Genomic DNA, 15,398 nt, shown 5'->3' with positions numbered 1-15,398 from the left:
GCCCTGAAACACTTGAAAGATTGCTGTGACTCTCACCACCTCTGCTGCATACCACATGACCTTGCACAAAGACTTCTCCTCCCCTCTCCTGCAAATGGGACTTCCGTGGCTCACACGTGCACTGGGCAACTGCTAGGGTCCAGGCAGAGCCTACCAATGCACAGACCCACAGCGTACGGACATGAGAACACTGAGCCAGAAACGATGGGGTGGTGCCTGGCGCTCAGCATGTGCTCAATAAACACCGGGGATCAGCAACCACACGGAAATCTGCCATTCTCCTCTAAAAAGGAGAGGGGCTTTCACGTTGAAAACTCCCAAAGTGAAGTTTTTTGTAAACCAGTTTATTTTTAACAGAAAGGATACTATATGCGTATGTTTTAAAATTCAAAAACATAGGTGCCTGGGTGGCTCAGTTGGTTGAGCGACTGCCTTCGGCTCAGGTCATGATCCCGGAGTCCCAGGATCGAGTCCTGCATCGGGCTCCCTGCTCAGCAGGGAGTCTGCTTCTCCCTCTGACTCTCCTCCCTCTCATGCTCTCTCTCTATCATTCTCTCTCTCTCTCAATAAATAAAAATCTTTAAAAAAAATAAAAAATTCAAAAACATATGCAAGATATACAACATCTTCTATCCACTCTAGACCCCAATCCCTTAAGCATTCCCCCCAAGAGGTAAACAGTATTTTACAACCACCTTCTTTCTTGGTGTCTGCCAGCAACAGTCTCTGCATAATCAAGCACGTGATGTGTGTGGGTGGGTGTGTAGATACACTTTTACCTCCCACTTTTCCCACACATGGGAACATACCACATACACTTTTCTGCATGTTGTTGTTGTTGTTTTTAACTTAAGAATGTATCCTGGAGATCACCCCTTCTTAGTAAACATGACCTACTATTTTAAACAGTGGCCCAGTATCCCACTCTAAGAATATACCATAATTGATTCAATCAATCCCCCACCAGCAATACAATTCAGCTGCTTCCAGGGTCTTGCTGTTACAAACAATGGTGAAATGAATATACATTACATACATCTTCACATACACCATGTTTGACTATAAGAAAGATAGGATTTATAAGATAAAATCTTTGAAGAAGAATTCAGGGCCAAGCAGTTAGAAATAGCAGATAGTACCAAACTGCCCTTCAAAGATGCTGTACTCAGGGTTCAGTCGGCTGAATGTCCGACTCTTGATTTCAGCTCCGGTCACGATCTCAGGGTCATGGGATTGAGCCCCACATGGGGCTCCACGCTCGGCAGGGAGTCTGCTTGGGGATTCTCTCCCTCTCCCCCTGTTCGCACATGCTTTTTCTCTCTCTAAAATACATAAAATACATCTTTAAAAAAATCACAAAGATGCTGTACTCATTTTCACTGTCCCCCATAGTGTGATAAGTATGCCACTTTCCCCACCCATATTCACAACATGTTGTTTCATTTTTTTTTTTTTGAAGATTTTATTTATTTGAGAGAGAGAACGAGTGGGGAGAGGAACAGAGGGAGAGGAAAAAGCAGGCTCCCCACTGAGCAGGGAGCCTGACGTGGGGCTGATCCCAGGACCCCGGGATTGTGACCTGAGCCAAAGGCAGACACCTAACCCACTGAGCCACCCAGGTGCCCTGTTTCATTTTTTTTTAAATACAAGGGAAGAAAGGGGGCCAGAGCTCCACTCTTGTCCCATTGTCTCTCCCTTCCCACTGTGGTATCACACATAACAAGCACAAGCACACATGACAAGCACACATGACAAGAACTTTCTGTAAGTTCCTCCCTGGGATGCACAACCCAGAAATCACAGTTTAAAAACAGAATGCAGGGGCGCCTGGGTGGCTCAGTCAGTTAAAGCGTCTGCCTTCGGCTCAGGTCACGGTCCCAGAGTCCTGGGATCGAGTCCCACATCCTTGCTCAGTGGGGAGCCTGCTTCTCCCTCTGCCTGCCGCTCTGCCCTGCTTGTGCACGTGCGTGCTCTCTCCCTCCCTCTCTTCACATACACCATGTTTGACTATAATAAATAAATAAAATCTTAAAAAATAAAAATAAAAACAAAATACACATCAGAGCCACTGGTGTGCTGAACCTGGCTCACACCAACTAAAGAGAGCTTAGTGGGCATATTTCTTCCCAATTCTGGGTTCAGGGACATCAGGTGGGTAGCTTGAAACCGGTCATGGGAAATATTTATACCACAGAAATCAGCAAATGCTACAAAGCAAGGGTTCTTTTTCCCCCCAGAGAGACCTTTGTCAAACATATCAGCACATCAGTGTAAACTACAGTGTAAACTGAGCCCCTGCCATCATTCTTTGAATATTTCTGCCCTCAACAGGGCCACAAATTCTTGTGACTTGGTCACAAATTCTTGGAACTTAAGGACTGGAGGAGATCTGAAGGGACATCAAATCATTGTGACATCTTTTTTTTTTTTTTTCATTGTGTCTTCGAATACTGTCTCTCCCCGGCCCGTCTGTTTAGATATAAGCAACCGCCTCTCATTCTCTATTCTATATCGCTTTATCGATATTGTGTATTCCCATCTCTTTATTGTTTAGTGCTTATTTTTGAGGATAGTCTACAGTATAATAATGACACACCCAGACTCCAGACTACACGAGGCAGCCTGGGGTCAAATCCCAGCTCTATCCTTACCAGCTGACCTTGGGCAAGCGGCATATACACCAAGCCTTAGCTTCCTCGTCCATAAAATACACGTGATATTGATCGTGCCTTCCTTCTAACTGCGTTCTGAGGATTAAATGAGTTCATGGATGTACACACCATAGCACCTGCCACACAATAATGACTTAGCAAATGTAAACTATTACCACTGTCTTCCAGCTCACTAATTATTTCTTTGGCTGTATCTAATGTGTCAGTCAACCCTTTTGTTGGATTCTAATGGGTGACTGTTTTTCATTTGAATTTGGCTGCCTTACAAATCAACCTATTCTTCTTCATCTTCCTTTACGTTTCTCTTAATATCATCTTTAGTCATTAATTATTTTAAATACGCTATTTTATAGTCTCTTTTAGATGGTTCTATTACTTCCAACTTGAAGCAGTTCATTTCCTGGATAGCTCATATTTTTTAACTGTGAACTCATGCTCAGGAGGAGTTCTTTCTCTGGGAGTCCTGTTAGGTCTGGGTTTTGAATATCCTTATGGGGTGATTTTGTGTTTGCACTGGGAATTTAGATGGCACTAGACCAGCTTTTATGTTCATTTTTCAGCTGGAGGGGGTCTCATAATCTCAAACACAATAAAAATGAAGATTCCACAACTACGTATGGTTTTTAATTTCTTGTTGGTGACTTTTTCCACTCAAGGCAAACTTCCTCTCTATTTTGCCGGACAGTAGAGTTTTTCTAGTCCCTCTACGTGAAGAAGTGTGATGTTTATGGCTCCCAGTGCTCAATTCCACCTTGGGCCCAAATCTCATTTTAGACCCACTGTGGTATTAAAATCGGAATGCCCAGACTCTATGGCCTTTTCCTGGGTACAAAAGCCCCACAAGCTTCATGGCTTCAGCCCACATAACCATTTGGCTTAATATTCTCTCTTCATTTCTGACTCTTGTGGACTTCCCTTTCTGATGAGCTCCCCTAGATGCACATCTTCTATTTCAGCCCACTCTGTGTTCGTATCAGGAAAGACACACAAATCAGCATAGACCGCCATGTTGGCAGAGTGTTCTAGGTCTCCAAGTCTAACATAACAACCTACCGGTGCTTGAGTTCTGTCCACCTTACAATGACAGCTTACTCAAGGGTTAGCTTCCAAAGTCAGCACAGATATGAAAACTGAAAGGAGTCAAAATTCTCCTTGAAAATCCCACAATAAGATCTCACAATGGAGACTGACAAACCATCTCCCAACACAGGTCCAATACATGCAGTGTCCCTTCAGCACTGGATGTGGTTTCTTAGGTTGAGTACCAGAAGAAAGAGCTGGTTTGGATTTCAGAGCTGTGTTGTAGGATAATTAAAATCTATAAATGTAAGAAACACACTTGATGGCACAAGATGCTCACACTCTAAAAAGCCATTGGAACAAAGAGTGACAGAAGGAACAGCAGATCTGTCTCTCATTCACACTCACTCCAAGAGAGACGCCTGTTGGGTGGAATGACAGGCTCACCCACGCTATTTAATGTGTTATTTTTATCTGTACTTTGTTTTTGTTGAGTAAGTATATTCGGATCTAGATAAGTCTGAAGCAGGAATCTATGATAGGATGGATATAGGACTTCTGTAGGTCAGAATAGTGGTTAGCCCTGGGGCAGGACTAACTGTGAAGGGGCATGAGAGAATGTCCTGGAAAGATGGAAATACTGAATGCCCTGTCTGGGTGGGGACAAGGTGGGGTGGCATATTAAGAATTCATCAAGGGGCACCTGGCTGGCTCAGCTGGTAGAACATGTGACTCTTGATCTTGGGTTTGTAAATTTGAGCCCCATGTTGGGTGTAGAGACTACTTAAAAATAAAATCTTAAAAAAAAAGATTTGTGCATTTTACAGTATGTAAGTTATACCTCCATGAACATAAAAGTTACAAGCATGCATGAGAGACTGATGCACAGTATCCTGCCACCTGATCTCCATTCTACGGCTAAAGCTCTGCAGAAGCTAGCCAGCCAAACTCAGGGCAGTGAGCAGACCAGGAAGACGAGGGACCAAAGAGGCAGAAAAAGGAAGTGCCTGGCGGAGGTAGAGGGCACTGAGGCTCACCAAATTGGTTTTCCATGAGAGCCTCCCAGCAGTAAAGAGCCCTGACTCTCCATCCAGACTGCTTGGATGTGAATACTCGCTCTACCCCTGCCCTGCACTGTTTGTGTCCCTGCTAAATTCCTATGTTGAAACCTAAGCTCTAATGGGATGGTGTTAGGAGGTGGGGCTTTCAGGAGTGATTAGGTCCTGAGGATGGAGCCTCATGAATGCATCCCTGATGACAGAGACCCCAGAGAGCTCCCTCATCCTTTCTGCCATGTGAGGTGATAGCGGAAATAATGGCCATCTGTGAATGAGGAAGCAGGCACCACTAAACACTGAATCTGCCCACACCTTGATCTTGGACTTGTCAGCCTCCAGAACTGTAAGAATCAAGTTTCTACTGTTTAGTGCCCCCCAGTCTGTGGTATTCTGTTATAACAGCCCAGATGGACTAAGACAATCCCATGCATTTGGAGTGAATTTGGGCAAGTCACTTTTCTTCTTTGAACCTCAACTTTCTCTCGAAATTTAAACAAGATAATTCAGACAAAGCTCTTGGCACAGGGTCAGCTCTTCAACAGTGCTCAATAACTGTCAACTATTATTACTGTTACTGATCACAGGAAGCTGAGAGTGTCTCCTGCCCTCCAAGGATCTCATTTAAATTAATCATTTAACCTGATAACCTGGTAGGTTCTCTAAATATTCATGGAGTGAATGAAAGAAAGCACATCGATTCTAATTTCAACAGAAGCAGAAGGTTCTTCTTTCTACTGAACTGAAATCCATGTCCTGGCCTGATATTACCATCCACTTTAATTTTTCTTCATAGTGAAGTAGTGAAGAACACAGGCTCTGAGGCTGACGGCCATGGTCAAATCCGCCATTACTTACCAACTTGGTAACCTTGAACGAATAACTCAAACTCCAGGCCTCAGTTTCTTCTCCTGCAAAACAGAGGTGCAAAGGTTAAGCAAGTAACAACAGACCTGAGCACATGGTAAGCCCCCAGTAAATGCCTGCCACTATTAGTCTTCCCATACCAAAGAGTCTGGGAATAACAACTCCAAATTCCATTTCTTCAGACCATTAAAGTCTACAAGAGCATGTTTTGCAAACATCTTTCTCATTTAATGTTCAAAGTAGTTTTAGGTATTACAAATAAAGAAATGGAGATTCAAAAAAAAATGGAGATTTAGAGAAATTAAGTAACTTGCTGATGGTTTGCACAGCAGAGTAAAGAGCAAAGACTCAAACCGAAATCCTATAACTGAGGGACAGTGTGGCTGGACTGTGTGGTCCGGGGGACCAAGGTTGGAGCCAGGCTGTCCTTCCAAATTCAGAGTTCTCAGATAAAGGATGCTGGAACTCTGAGTTACAACAGCATATCCTGGTCCCAGCGAAATACTCAGCCCAACTTGAGTTTGATCTGGTCTGAATCATTCTATCCCTGAATCACTTCCTGTTTTAGGTTTCTTCTTGGCTGAGAAAGGAAAACAAACACGTACAGCACCCTGTCCTTGTCACCCTCAACATCTCCTGCAGCAGCAGAAGCTTATGAATCAAAGGGAGTTTTCATAAAACCATACTTAACCAACGTCCCACGGAGCTCCGTCACCAGCAGGAGCGTGAAGATGGCAGCAACGTCTGCGGCGTCTAGACATGATTGTGCGGAAGAGAACCAGAATGCCTTTTTCTGGCCTTTATTTTGATTACATCTTTAGCTGCCTTAGTGTGTTCTCTGTGCTTTTCATCGGGTGCTGAACCACAGGAAACCACTCCACCAGCCCCGCTTTATTCACAAAAGGTTTGGGGGCTGAGCCTGACTGTGGTAGGAGGACGCTGCGGGCTGATCAGGTCAACCCCTTGTGCCCCTCCTCCCATCTCTCCTCTGGTTTCCAAGCACAGATTTTCTTGTTGCTCTGGTTCCATGAGTAAGGTTTAAAATTCCCTTTATTTTTAAAATATTTTTTATATATATATTTTTAAGATTTTATTTATTTATTTGACAGAGAGAGAGGGAGAGCACAAGCAAGGGGAGCGGCAGACAGAGGGAGAGAGAAATGCAGGCTCCCCACTGAGCAGGGAGCCTGACGCGGGGCTCCATCCCAGGACCCTGGGATCATGACCTGAACTGAAGGCAGATGCTTAACTAACTGAGCCACCCAGGTGCCCCCCCAAAAAATTTTATTTTATTTTTTAATTTTTTAAGTCATCTCTACACCCAACGTGGGGCTCGAACTCGCGATCCTGAGATCAAGAGTCGCACGCTCTACCGACGGAGCCAGCCAGGCACCCCTAAAATTCCCTTTCAAATCATGATCACAGAACTGCTTGGTGTCCAAGAAAGATGGGAATTTAAGAACCATCTAAGCACACTTACAAGCTCTGTGCTTGAGTGCACGCCACACACACGTGCGCACGTGCGTGCACACGAGCACACCATACTACGGTTCTCCGAACTCCTCTCCCTATCTCTTCCAGTTACATTACATAAAGGATTATTTTCCTTTCTTCCAAATTTCTTGACCAGATTTACAAAATAGAGAATGGAAGCAAGTTGTTCTCTTGGGGAAATTTCAGGGCCTTGGGGATAAAAGACACAGAAATCAGAAAAAGGGCACTAACTCTCAGAAAACCCTTTTTTTTTTTTTAGTTTAAGAACACAAAGAGTAAGCTGCCACAGCATCACCTAGAGATAAACCCAGGAGACAGCAAGTAGCTCCCCGAGAAGGAAAGTGGCAAGGGGGACCTGTTTTCATTTCCATGATAGGGACTGTGGCTCTAGAAACCAGATCTGATCTTGTCTCCTCTTTAGACTCACACCATGAGCTCCAGCCCCTGCTCAGTCTCTCAGAGCTCGTGAATTAGTGGACCAATGAGAGGCAGACAAGCAATTACAACAGACCATGAAAAAGTGAGCACCAGTGGTGAGCATGGTGTTGGGCAATCACAGAAGGCAAGTGGGGGATATAAGAAAGGCTTCCTGGAGGAGGTGATATCTAAGCTGAAAACGAAAAGACAAGTCAGAATTTGCCTAGCCCAGGCAGGAGGGTATCCAAGCAGAATCAACAGCACATACAAAGGTCCACAGGCTAATTTGCTGGTTTACATGGTCAAGCACAAGCAGCGGGAAGAGAGATGTAGGATACCAGACCTGGATATTTAAACAGGTAGACTTGCCAGGGTAACTTGCCTGGACTAGGTGACCTCCTGAGGTCCCTCCGGCCCTAAGGGCTTGTTCTGTGGTCTTCCGAGAGCCCAGGTCCTCCTCCTGCTCACAGCCCTTTAAACAGCATGCAGAAGCCTCTGGGTCCCTTCCAGGACACCAGGGAAGTCCCAACCATCCCACGTGGGCCCTCCTCCTTCCTCTTTCTTTTCCCCTGAGGAGTGGCTGGGCAGAGTGACTCAAAGAGGGAGCTGTCTTCTCCTTGTCATTTGTTTCTTAAAAAAAACACCCAGAGCTCACACAGACAGTCTGCCTTTCCACGGACCCCCTTCTCCCACCCAGCCCCTGGCCTAGCTGAAGAAATGCTGGAATTCCCTGAGTCCCTCTCTGTCTCCTCCAGGACACTGGATGCTGTCTGAGGGCTAACACTGAGTTTGGTCATCCTGTTGTTCCCAACACCTGGGATTCTGCCTGACGCGTAAAAGGTCCTCAAAAATGCCTCCAGAACGGAAAGGATTTCCTCTCTCTGCAAACGAACACACACCCAGATGCCCCTTCTCTCCACACCCACACCCCCAGCAGCTCTGAGCCCAGGGTAGGAGACCTGAGACCCAGAGTGGCCACCTCAATGCTTCTCCCCATTACTCTACAGACGACCCCAGGGTCCCAGGGATGCCCCACCTGGACAATGACGATCCCCTCGTGACACCAGTGAAGAACCCCAGGCCCCAAGGAGTGACTGAGTTGCCCTAGTTCTCTCAGCAAATGCACCACAATGTTTTTAAAAGGACACAACATCCTTAAGCGGAAGGCTCTACCAGAAACCTGGTTTATTTTCAGGGAAAATGCTTAACGTTGACAGAACTAATGGAAGTTTTTGTTATTTCTACCAGTTACACCACACGACTCCTGGGTGTTTCTAGGCAGGACGAAAAGTTCCCACGGAAGCAAATCCGTCTGTGAAGATGACCATGAATCTTTTTAGGGACTGGATATGTTTTTGATTATGGATCATTTTTTAGGTTAACTCTCTATGATGTGATCTCAGGCTATAACCATTTTTAAAGAAAAGTTGAGCTCCCCAAACCACTTAATTCCTTTTTTTTTTTTTAATATTTTGATGTTAAACAACTTGACTATGACATCAAAAACTATGTTTAAAGAAGCCATTTCGACCTATAATCCCACCACCAGAAGAATACCTCTAATTCTCTGTGTCCTCTTAAACTCTTTTTATTCACAGATCCGTACTCTGTACATATGTATGTATTTCATTAAAAGGAATTACCTCTAGCGTAGAAGTTCCCTAGTCTTTTTTTTTTTACTTAAAAAAAAAAAAACCTTAGGCAAGTCACTGGCATGATAAACGCCACAGAGCACAACTCAGCAACGGATTAAGCACAGCTGGACATTCTGGGTCTGAGACATTTAGGGCAACATTTTCTGACCTGTCATTCAGCCGTTTTCCGACACTTCCCACATCCCAGTTCATAGGAAACAAAGGAAAACAGGTGTGTTTCTTATTCCACCTGGGGTAGCAAACGACTCCCAAAGTTTGCAATGATGGCTGACTGCCAAAGAGGTTTTTTTTCTTAAGATTTTATTTATTTTTTGACAGAGAGACAATGAGAAAGGGAATACAAACAGGAGGAGTGGGAGAGGGAGAATCAGGCTCCCCGCTGAGCCTGATGTGGGGCTCGATCCCAGGACCCTGGAATCATGACCTGAGCCAAAGGCAGACGCTTAACGACTGAGCCACCCAGGCGCCACTGATTGCCGAAGAGTTTAAGTCAATATTTCTCTGCGGGTGAAAAAACATCTCCAATAGTCCAACACAGAGGTTCTCATCCCCGTGGCCGGCTTAACCAGCGCTCGTGGGAGAGGGAGGAAAGTTGTTTTTATTTTTTTTATTTATTTATTTTTTATTTTTTTAAAGATTTTATTTATTTATTTGACAGAGAGAGAGACAGCGAGAGAGGGAACACAAGCAGGGGGAGTGGGAGAGGGAGAAGCAGGCCTCCCGCGGAGCAGGGAGCCCGATGTGGGACTCGATCCCAGGACCCTGGGATCATGACCCGAGCCGAAGGCAGATGCTTAACGACTGAGCCACCCAGGCGCCCAGGAAAGTTGTTTTTAAAAATCCTGTTGCCAGGGGCACCTGGGTGGCTCAGTTGTTAAGCATCTGCCTTCGGCTCAGGTTATGATCCCAGAGTCCTGGGATCGAACCCCGCATCGGGCTCCCTGCTCCGCGGGAGGCCTGCTTCTCCCTCTCCCACTCCCCCTGCTTGTGTTCCCTCTCTCGCTGTCTCTCTCTCTCTCAAATAAATAAATAAAATCTTCAAAAAAAAATTTTAAAAAAATCCTGTTGCTGGGTCCCGACCCTGTCCAATCAAACACTCTCTAAGGATGACACCCCAGCACCATCGTGGTTCTCCACCTCCCCAGGTGACTTACTGTACGAGCAGGACCAGCTAGAATAACTCATTAGTCGAAGGAAGCCCATGGGAAATCTTATCTGGAAGTAAAGAACTTCTCGTAATTAAATAAAATAGCAGATGTAAAAGTACCTAACAGTGCCTGTGACCCAAAGGACACTTAATAAATGTTAATTAAGCACACAAAAATAACTGAAAGAATTACTCTTTCTCCTCAGTGAATTCATCTTATAATTTGATTGGCTTGTTTATCACTTGTTTTTTTTTTTTTAAAGATTTTATTTATTTATTTGAGAGAGAGAGAATGAGAGACAGCACGAGAGGGAGAGGGCAGAGGGGGAAGCAGACCCCCCGCTGAGCAGGGAGCCCGATGCGGGACTCGATCCCGGGACTGCAGGATCATGACCTGAGCCGAAGGCAATCGCTTAACCAACTGAGCCACCCAGGCGCCCTACTTGTTGTTTTTTTCTTAGCCATGGTAATAAAATCATAAAATTATACCCATAATCCTGTTCAATTACAAGAGCTCACTACTATTTCCAACAAACCTTAATCATTTATCTAATAAAACTTTCCCTTGGAACAGTGGCCAATCTATCCCAAATGCTCCACGAATGTTAGCTATTTATAAGAATTATTATTATTATTCAGAAATCACGATAGATCTTCCAAAGCAGGCTGAAACTCCTTTTACGGCCTTTGGAGGGCTGAAAATAATGTAAAAAAAAATATTAGGGCAATATTTTACAAACTTGTGAAAACAGACTTTTAAGCAAATCAATGCTTTTTATCATTTTGTCAAGAAAAAAATGTGACCGCCACACAGGTAGCTGGCTTATCAACCCAGAGAAAGTAGCCCAGAGAAAGCTACGAGTTAACGCTCAGCAGTTTCCATAGTTACTTGGGTTTAGTTACAAATGGCCTCTCAATTCAACTTGCCTCCTGAGTGAGGAAGGTAAGATTCTTCCACATGTTCACATGAAACCACAGGTCTGTTAAAAAATAAACGTAGGAGAGGGAGAAGCAGGCTCCCCTCCGAGCAGGGAGCCCGATGTGGGGGCCCCATCCTGCTTGTTGTGCTCTCTTGCTCTGTCAAGTAAATGGATAAAATCTTAAAAAAAAAAATTTTTAATAAAAATAAAAAATAATAATAGAAAAATAAGTACAATTGCTTAATCCAAACAAGGAGCTTTTATTATGAAGATTTCCAAACCTCTGGCTTGCCCAGCTCAGCTGGGATGCCAGTCCTTGTCTTCCTCGCGTTGTACCAAGCACAGGAGAAATCAGCAGCTATGCCGAAGGATTTGCTGTACCCGGTCTGGGTTTCACACGGGTCAGGATTCCCTCCTATTGCCTGTACCTGAGTTCGCGCACTTGGCCCTCCCTGTGCCTTCCACCTCCAAACGTCTGCTATGTCAAGTTTTAAACCAGCAGGCCTTAAAACACATATTCAAAAAGAACAAAGATGGGTACTGCTTTATATGTATATGTCAATAACAAGTGCTATGGTCTGAATGTGGGTGTTCCCCCCAAATTCACACACTGGAATCCTAACACCCTGCATGACAGTAGTAGGAGGTGGGGCCTTGGGGCGCCTGGGTGGCTCAGTCAGTTAAGCGTCTGCCTTCAGCTCAGGTCATGATCCCGGGCTCCTGGGATTGAGCCCCGCATTGGGCTCCCCGCTCAGCGGGGAGTCTACTTCTCCCTCTCCCTCTGCCACTCCCCCTGGTTTGGGTGCTCTCTCTCTCTTTCGCTCGCTCTCTCAAATAAATAAAATCTTTAAAAAAAAAAAAAAAAGAAGAGGTAGGCCCTTTGGGAAGTGCTTACGTCGTGAAGAGGGAACCCTCATGGATGGGGCGAGTGGCCTTGTAAAAGAGGACCCGGAGACCTCCCTCACCCCTTCTACCACGTAAGGATACAGAGAGCAGTCTGTGACCCAGAAGAGGGCCCTCACCTGACTGTGGCAGTGCCCTAATCTCAGGCTTCCAGCCTCCAGGCAGTGAGGAATGAACCTGTTGTTTATAAGGCACCCAGTCTGTGGTTTTATGTTACAGCAACCGTGACTAAGACAAGGTCAGAAGTGATCATACACAGGCCTTTGGCCAGTAACGGCTTGGCTTTGCAGCAAGAATAGAGCGATGACCGTCCCAGGCCAGGCAGCTTCAAAGGGGCAAGAGAGATGGAGAGGATGACAGAGATGCCTTCCTCGAAGACCTCACGCTCAGGGGAGCGTGCACCCGGGTCCTGCCACACTGAGTGGTGAGGGCTCTGACAGGTGCAGCCACGGGGTGACGAAGAAACACAAGGATGGGTCACAGAAGCAGCCCCAGACACCTGGCCTGAACAAGAACCAGAAACAAGGAGGTAACAGTTGGGGACAAGGGTTAAGGTCAGCGCTGCCGTTCACATCGATCATTCCCTCAACTCTACCACCTGAACTTGAGACCCCGTCCTACGCCATTTGTATGACCACCCAATGTTTGGCTCTTTCAGGGAGATCGTAAGCACCTTGAAGGTGCTGGGCACCTTGTGTTGGTAGAAGAAGTGCTAATTTTAGTTTCTCTACTATTCCGTGCATGTAGTACTTCAGAGAGTTAGACATTCATATTACCCAAACATTAAAACTTCTGTAACTCACATTTTCAGTTCCTACTCTGCTTGGCCAAGCACTGAATTACTAGTGTGAGTTGGTGGCGGGAAGGCCTCATGCAAGTGATTCCAATTTATCTTGGCTGATTTGTTTTTGTTGTTGGAAAAACTGCAATGTCTGGAACCACCACCCCCACACCCCACACCCACCCCTGTCACAGAGGATCCCTAGCGAACACACTCCCGGACTCGCAATGCTGGGTGCCAACCTCCCACAAGACCGTTCCAGGACCCCTAAAGCATCAAAGATTCAGCCTGGAAATAAAAGCATTTGGAGGAGCCCTCCGCCATGCTGGAGTTTCTAAAGTGTTCCTTGATCCATTCAGAATACACCCTTTCCTATTAATCAGGTTTTCCCTGGCTCTGCCAATCCGTATCATTATCATCACTTGCAGTCCAGAAAGGCAGCTAACGTACTGGGGAGAAATGTCCCTTGAAAGAGTCTGGGTGCTTAATTTCCTAATGATAACTTGCGCTAACTGGCTATGGAAATCTTACATGACACAGGACCCACTATCTTCGGCAATATTGCTTTTATTTGCAAAACTGCACTGATGCCTCATCCCCAAGAATGTACTTCAACTATTAAAGGCTACGTGTGAAGGTTCTGCATGCATGCATGCACAGGTACACAAAGTTAAATATACACCAACTTCCTATAATCCTAATACCACGGAACATACAAAATACTTCTACCTTCCAATGCACGTTTCCTACCCAGACGTGAACCCCACCGTATTTTGGGATTCTCTTGAGAGAGCGTAACGGATTCTAGGATCCACCACAAGTTTATAAAAATTCTCTGGCTTGGGGCTGGTGCCTGGGTAATTCAGTCAGTTAAGCGTCCAACTCCTGATCTTGGTTCAGGTCTTAATCTCAGGGTCGTGAGTTCAAGCCCTGTGTTGGACTCCACGCTGGGTGTAGAGACTACTTAAAAAAAAAATTCTCTGGCTTGGGTTCCCCCCCCCCTCAAAAAAGTAGCTTCATTTCACATATTTAGCCATACTAGCATTTGGAGGAATAAAGGTTCCTAGAGCTTCTTTCACACTGTTCCCCTGAGGTTGTCACCTTCTTTGTTGAAGGACCGTGAGATGCCTCAGAAGCACACAATCCTCCCAGCCCCAGGCCTGGGATCTGGGGAGACATGCTATTACAGCGGGCAGTTCTCTGTCCAAGGTAACAGTCAGTGGCGGGGCCTATTAATTACCTTTTCCCTTTGCATCCCTTCTCCTAGAACTATGGACCATTTCCAGGATCACGTTCTGCAAACGGGAGAGAAGCCAAACATGGTTTCTACACTTTCCCTCATCACTCTCCCAGCTTAAGAGGGATCCATGTCTCACATTTTTCCATGATCTATCACTCATATATTTAACAATGTTCTTAATGAAGCTGTAGTACTTGCAACTCTATGTCTAAGTGATGAATTTGGACAAATCTTTAACCTTAAGAAATCTCCAATATTTTAGGGGAAGGGGAGAGACTACACAGGGTGCTCAACCCATTAGTAAATGTCCAAAATATTGTGGTGCCTTAACCAATCATCTCCTTAATAACCTTAATTATCACTGCATATTGTATCATAAGTGGTCATTGTTCTTTCTCAAGACGTGTCATTCAGCATGGCATTCATTTAAGAAACAGAGCGTGAAGGTGAGGAGGAGAGCAGGAGGAAGGAAAAGAACGTACCGAATGGCCACAGTGTGCCAGGCTTAATGGCATCTCAGTTAAACCTGAGCCCTGCAGGCTAGCTCTGGCCCTACCCTTATCAAAGTAGAGAAGAGGGGAGCTGCTCGCCAATAGAAGAGCAAGATAAAGGACGTGTGCCTAAAATACAGATTATCAAACACATTCTCTGTGTAAGGATGGGTCGCCTTTAAAGACGTATCACTATTTACTCGAAAACATGACACTGGGAGAGGTGCAGAATATCATTTCTGCATATCCGGTCTACCCCCCCCCCCCCCCCGATTCTAGACATGTGGGAATGTGAAGGCTGGAGGGAAAGGATCAGAGCAGAGCCACACTGACCACCAGGTTTTCCCACTGCTCACCACCCAGGACTGTCACTTAGCTTCCTCCCATTTCCCAACTCCTTCACCTGTTTAACTGCTTCCCAGGTGTCCGCTCTGAGTTTGGGTATACCCATTCAGAGAGCCCTCAATCCAGATGGGGGCCCCTGCTGGGTACACCTTACCCCTGGTTCCCCTTTTTCAGAGCACTCCTCTCACAATCCGAATGATGCCATTGCTTAGTCGGCTAGCTCACTCCTGAGCTTTCAGTGACTCTCTGCTAAACTCTGTGTGTCCTGGACCTGGGCACACCAGTGACATCTGCACGGAAACGGTGTCGTGAACAGAGGGACCAACCCATCCCAGTTTATCAGGGAATTTCCCAGTTTAGCAAGGAAAGTCCCAAGTCCCGGGAAACCCCT

General features: G+C 45.6%; 1 protein-coding gene across 10 annotated transcripts in view; it reads right to left on the bottom strand.

Moving 5' to 3' along the window:
* The window catches only part of CYRIB (CYFIP related Rac1 interactor B), a 148,543-nt gene that overhangs the window by 100,819 nt on the left and 32,326 nt on the right, over nt 1–15,398 (bottom strand). For 6 of the 10 annotated variants that reach the window (XM_064587871.1, XM_064587874.1, XM_064587877.1 and 3 more), the window contains one exon: nt 5,606–5,658. The exons of 1 other annotated variant lie outside the window; for it this stretch is intronic. In XM_064587871.1, the coding sequence (XP_064443941.1) occupies nt 5,606–5,658 (53 nt within the window). Of the gene's footprint in view, nt 1–5,605; nt 5,659–15,398 lie in introns of those variants that run through there. 3 more of the 10 variants (XM_064587883.1, XM_064587881.1, XM_064587880.1) reach the window with 3 other exon arrangements.

Source organism: Mirounga angustirostris, unplaced genomic scaffold (assembly GCF_029215605.1).
Source record: "Mirounga angustirostris isolate CCGP_5_RB_7025 unplaced genomic scaffold, mMirAng1.0.hap1 SCAF_4, whole genome shotgun sequence".
Taxonomy (NCBI): domain Eukaryota; kingdom Metazoa; phylum Chordata; class Mammalia; order Carnivora; family Phocidae; genus Mirounga; species Mirounga angustirostris.
This window is presented reverse-complemented; position numbering and strand designations above follow the sequence as displayed.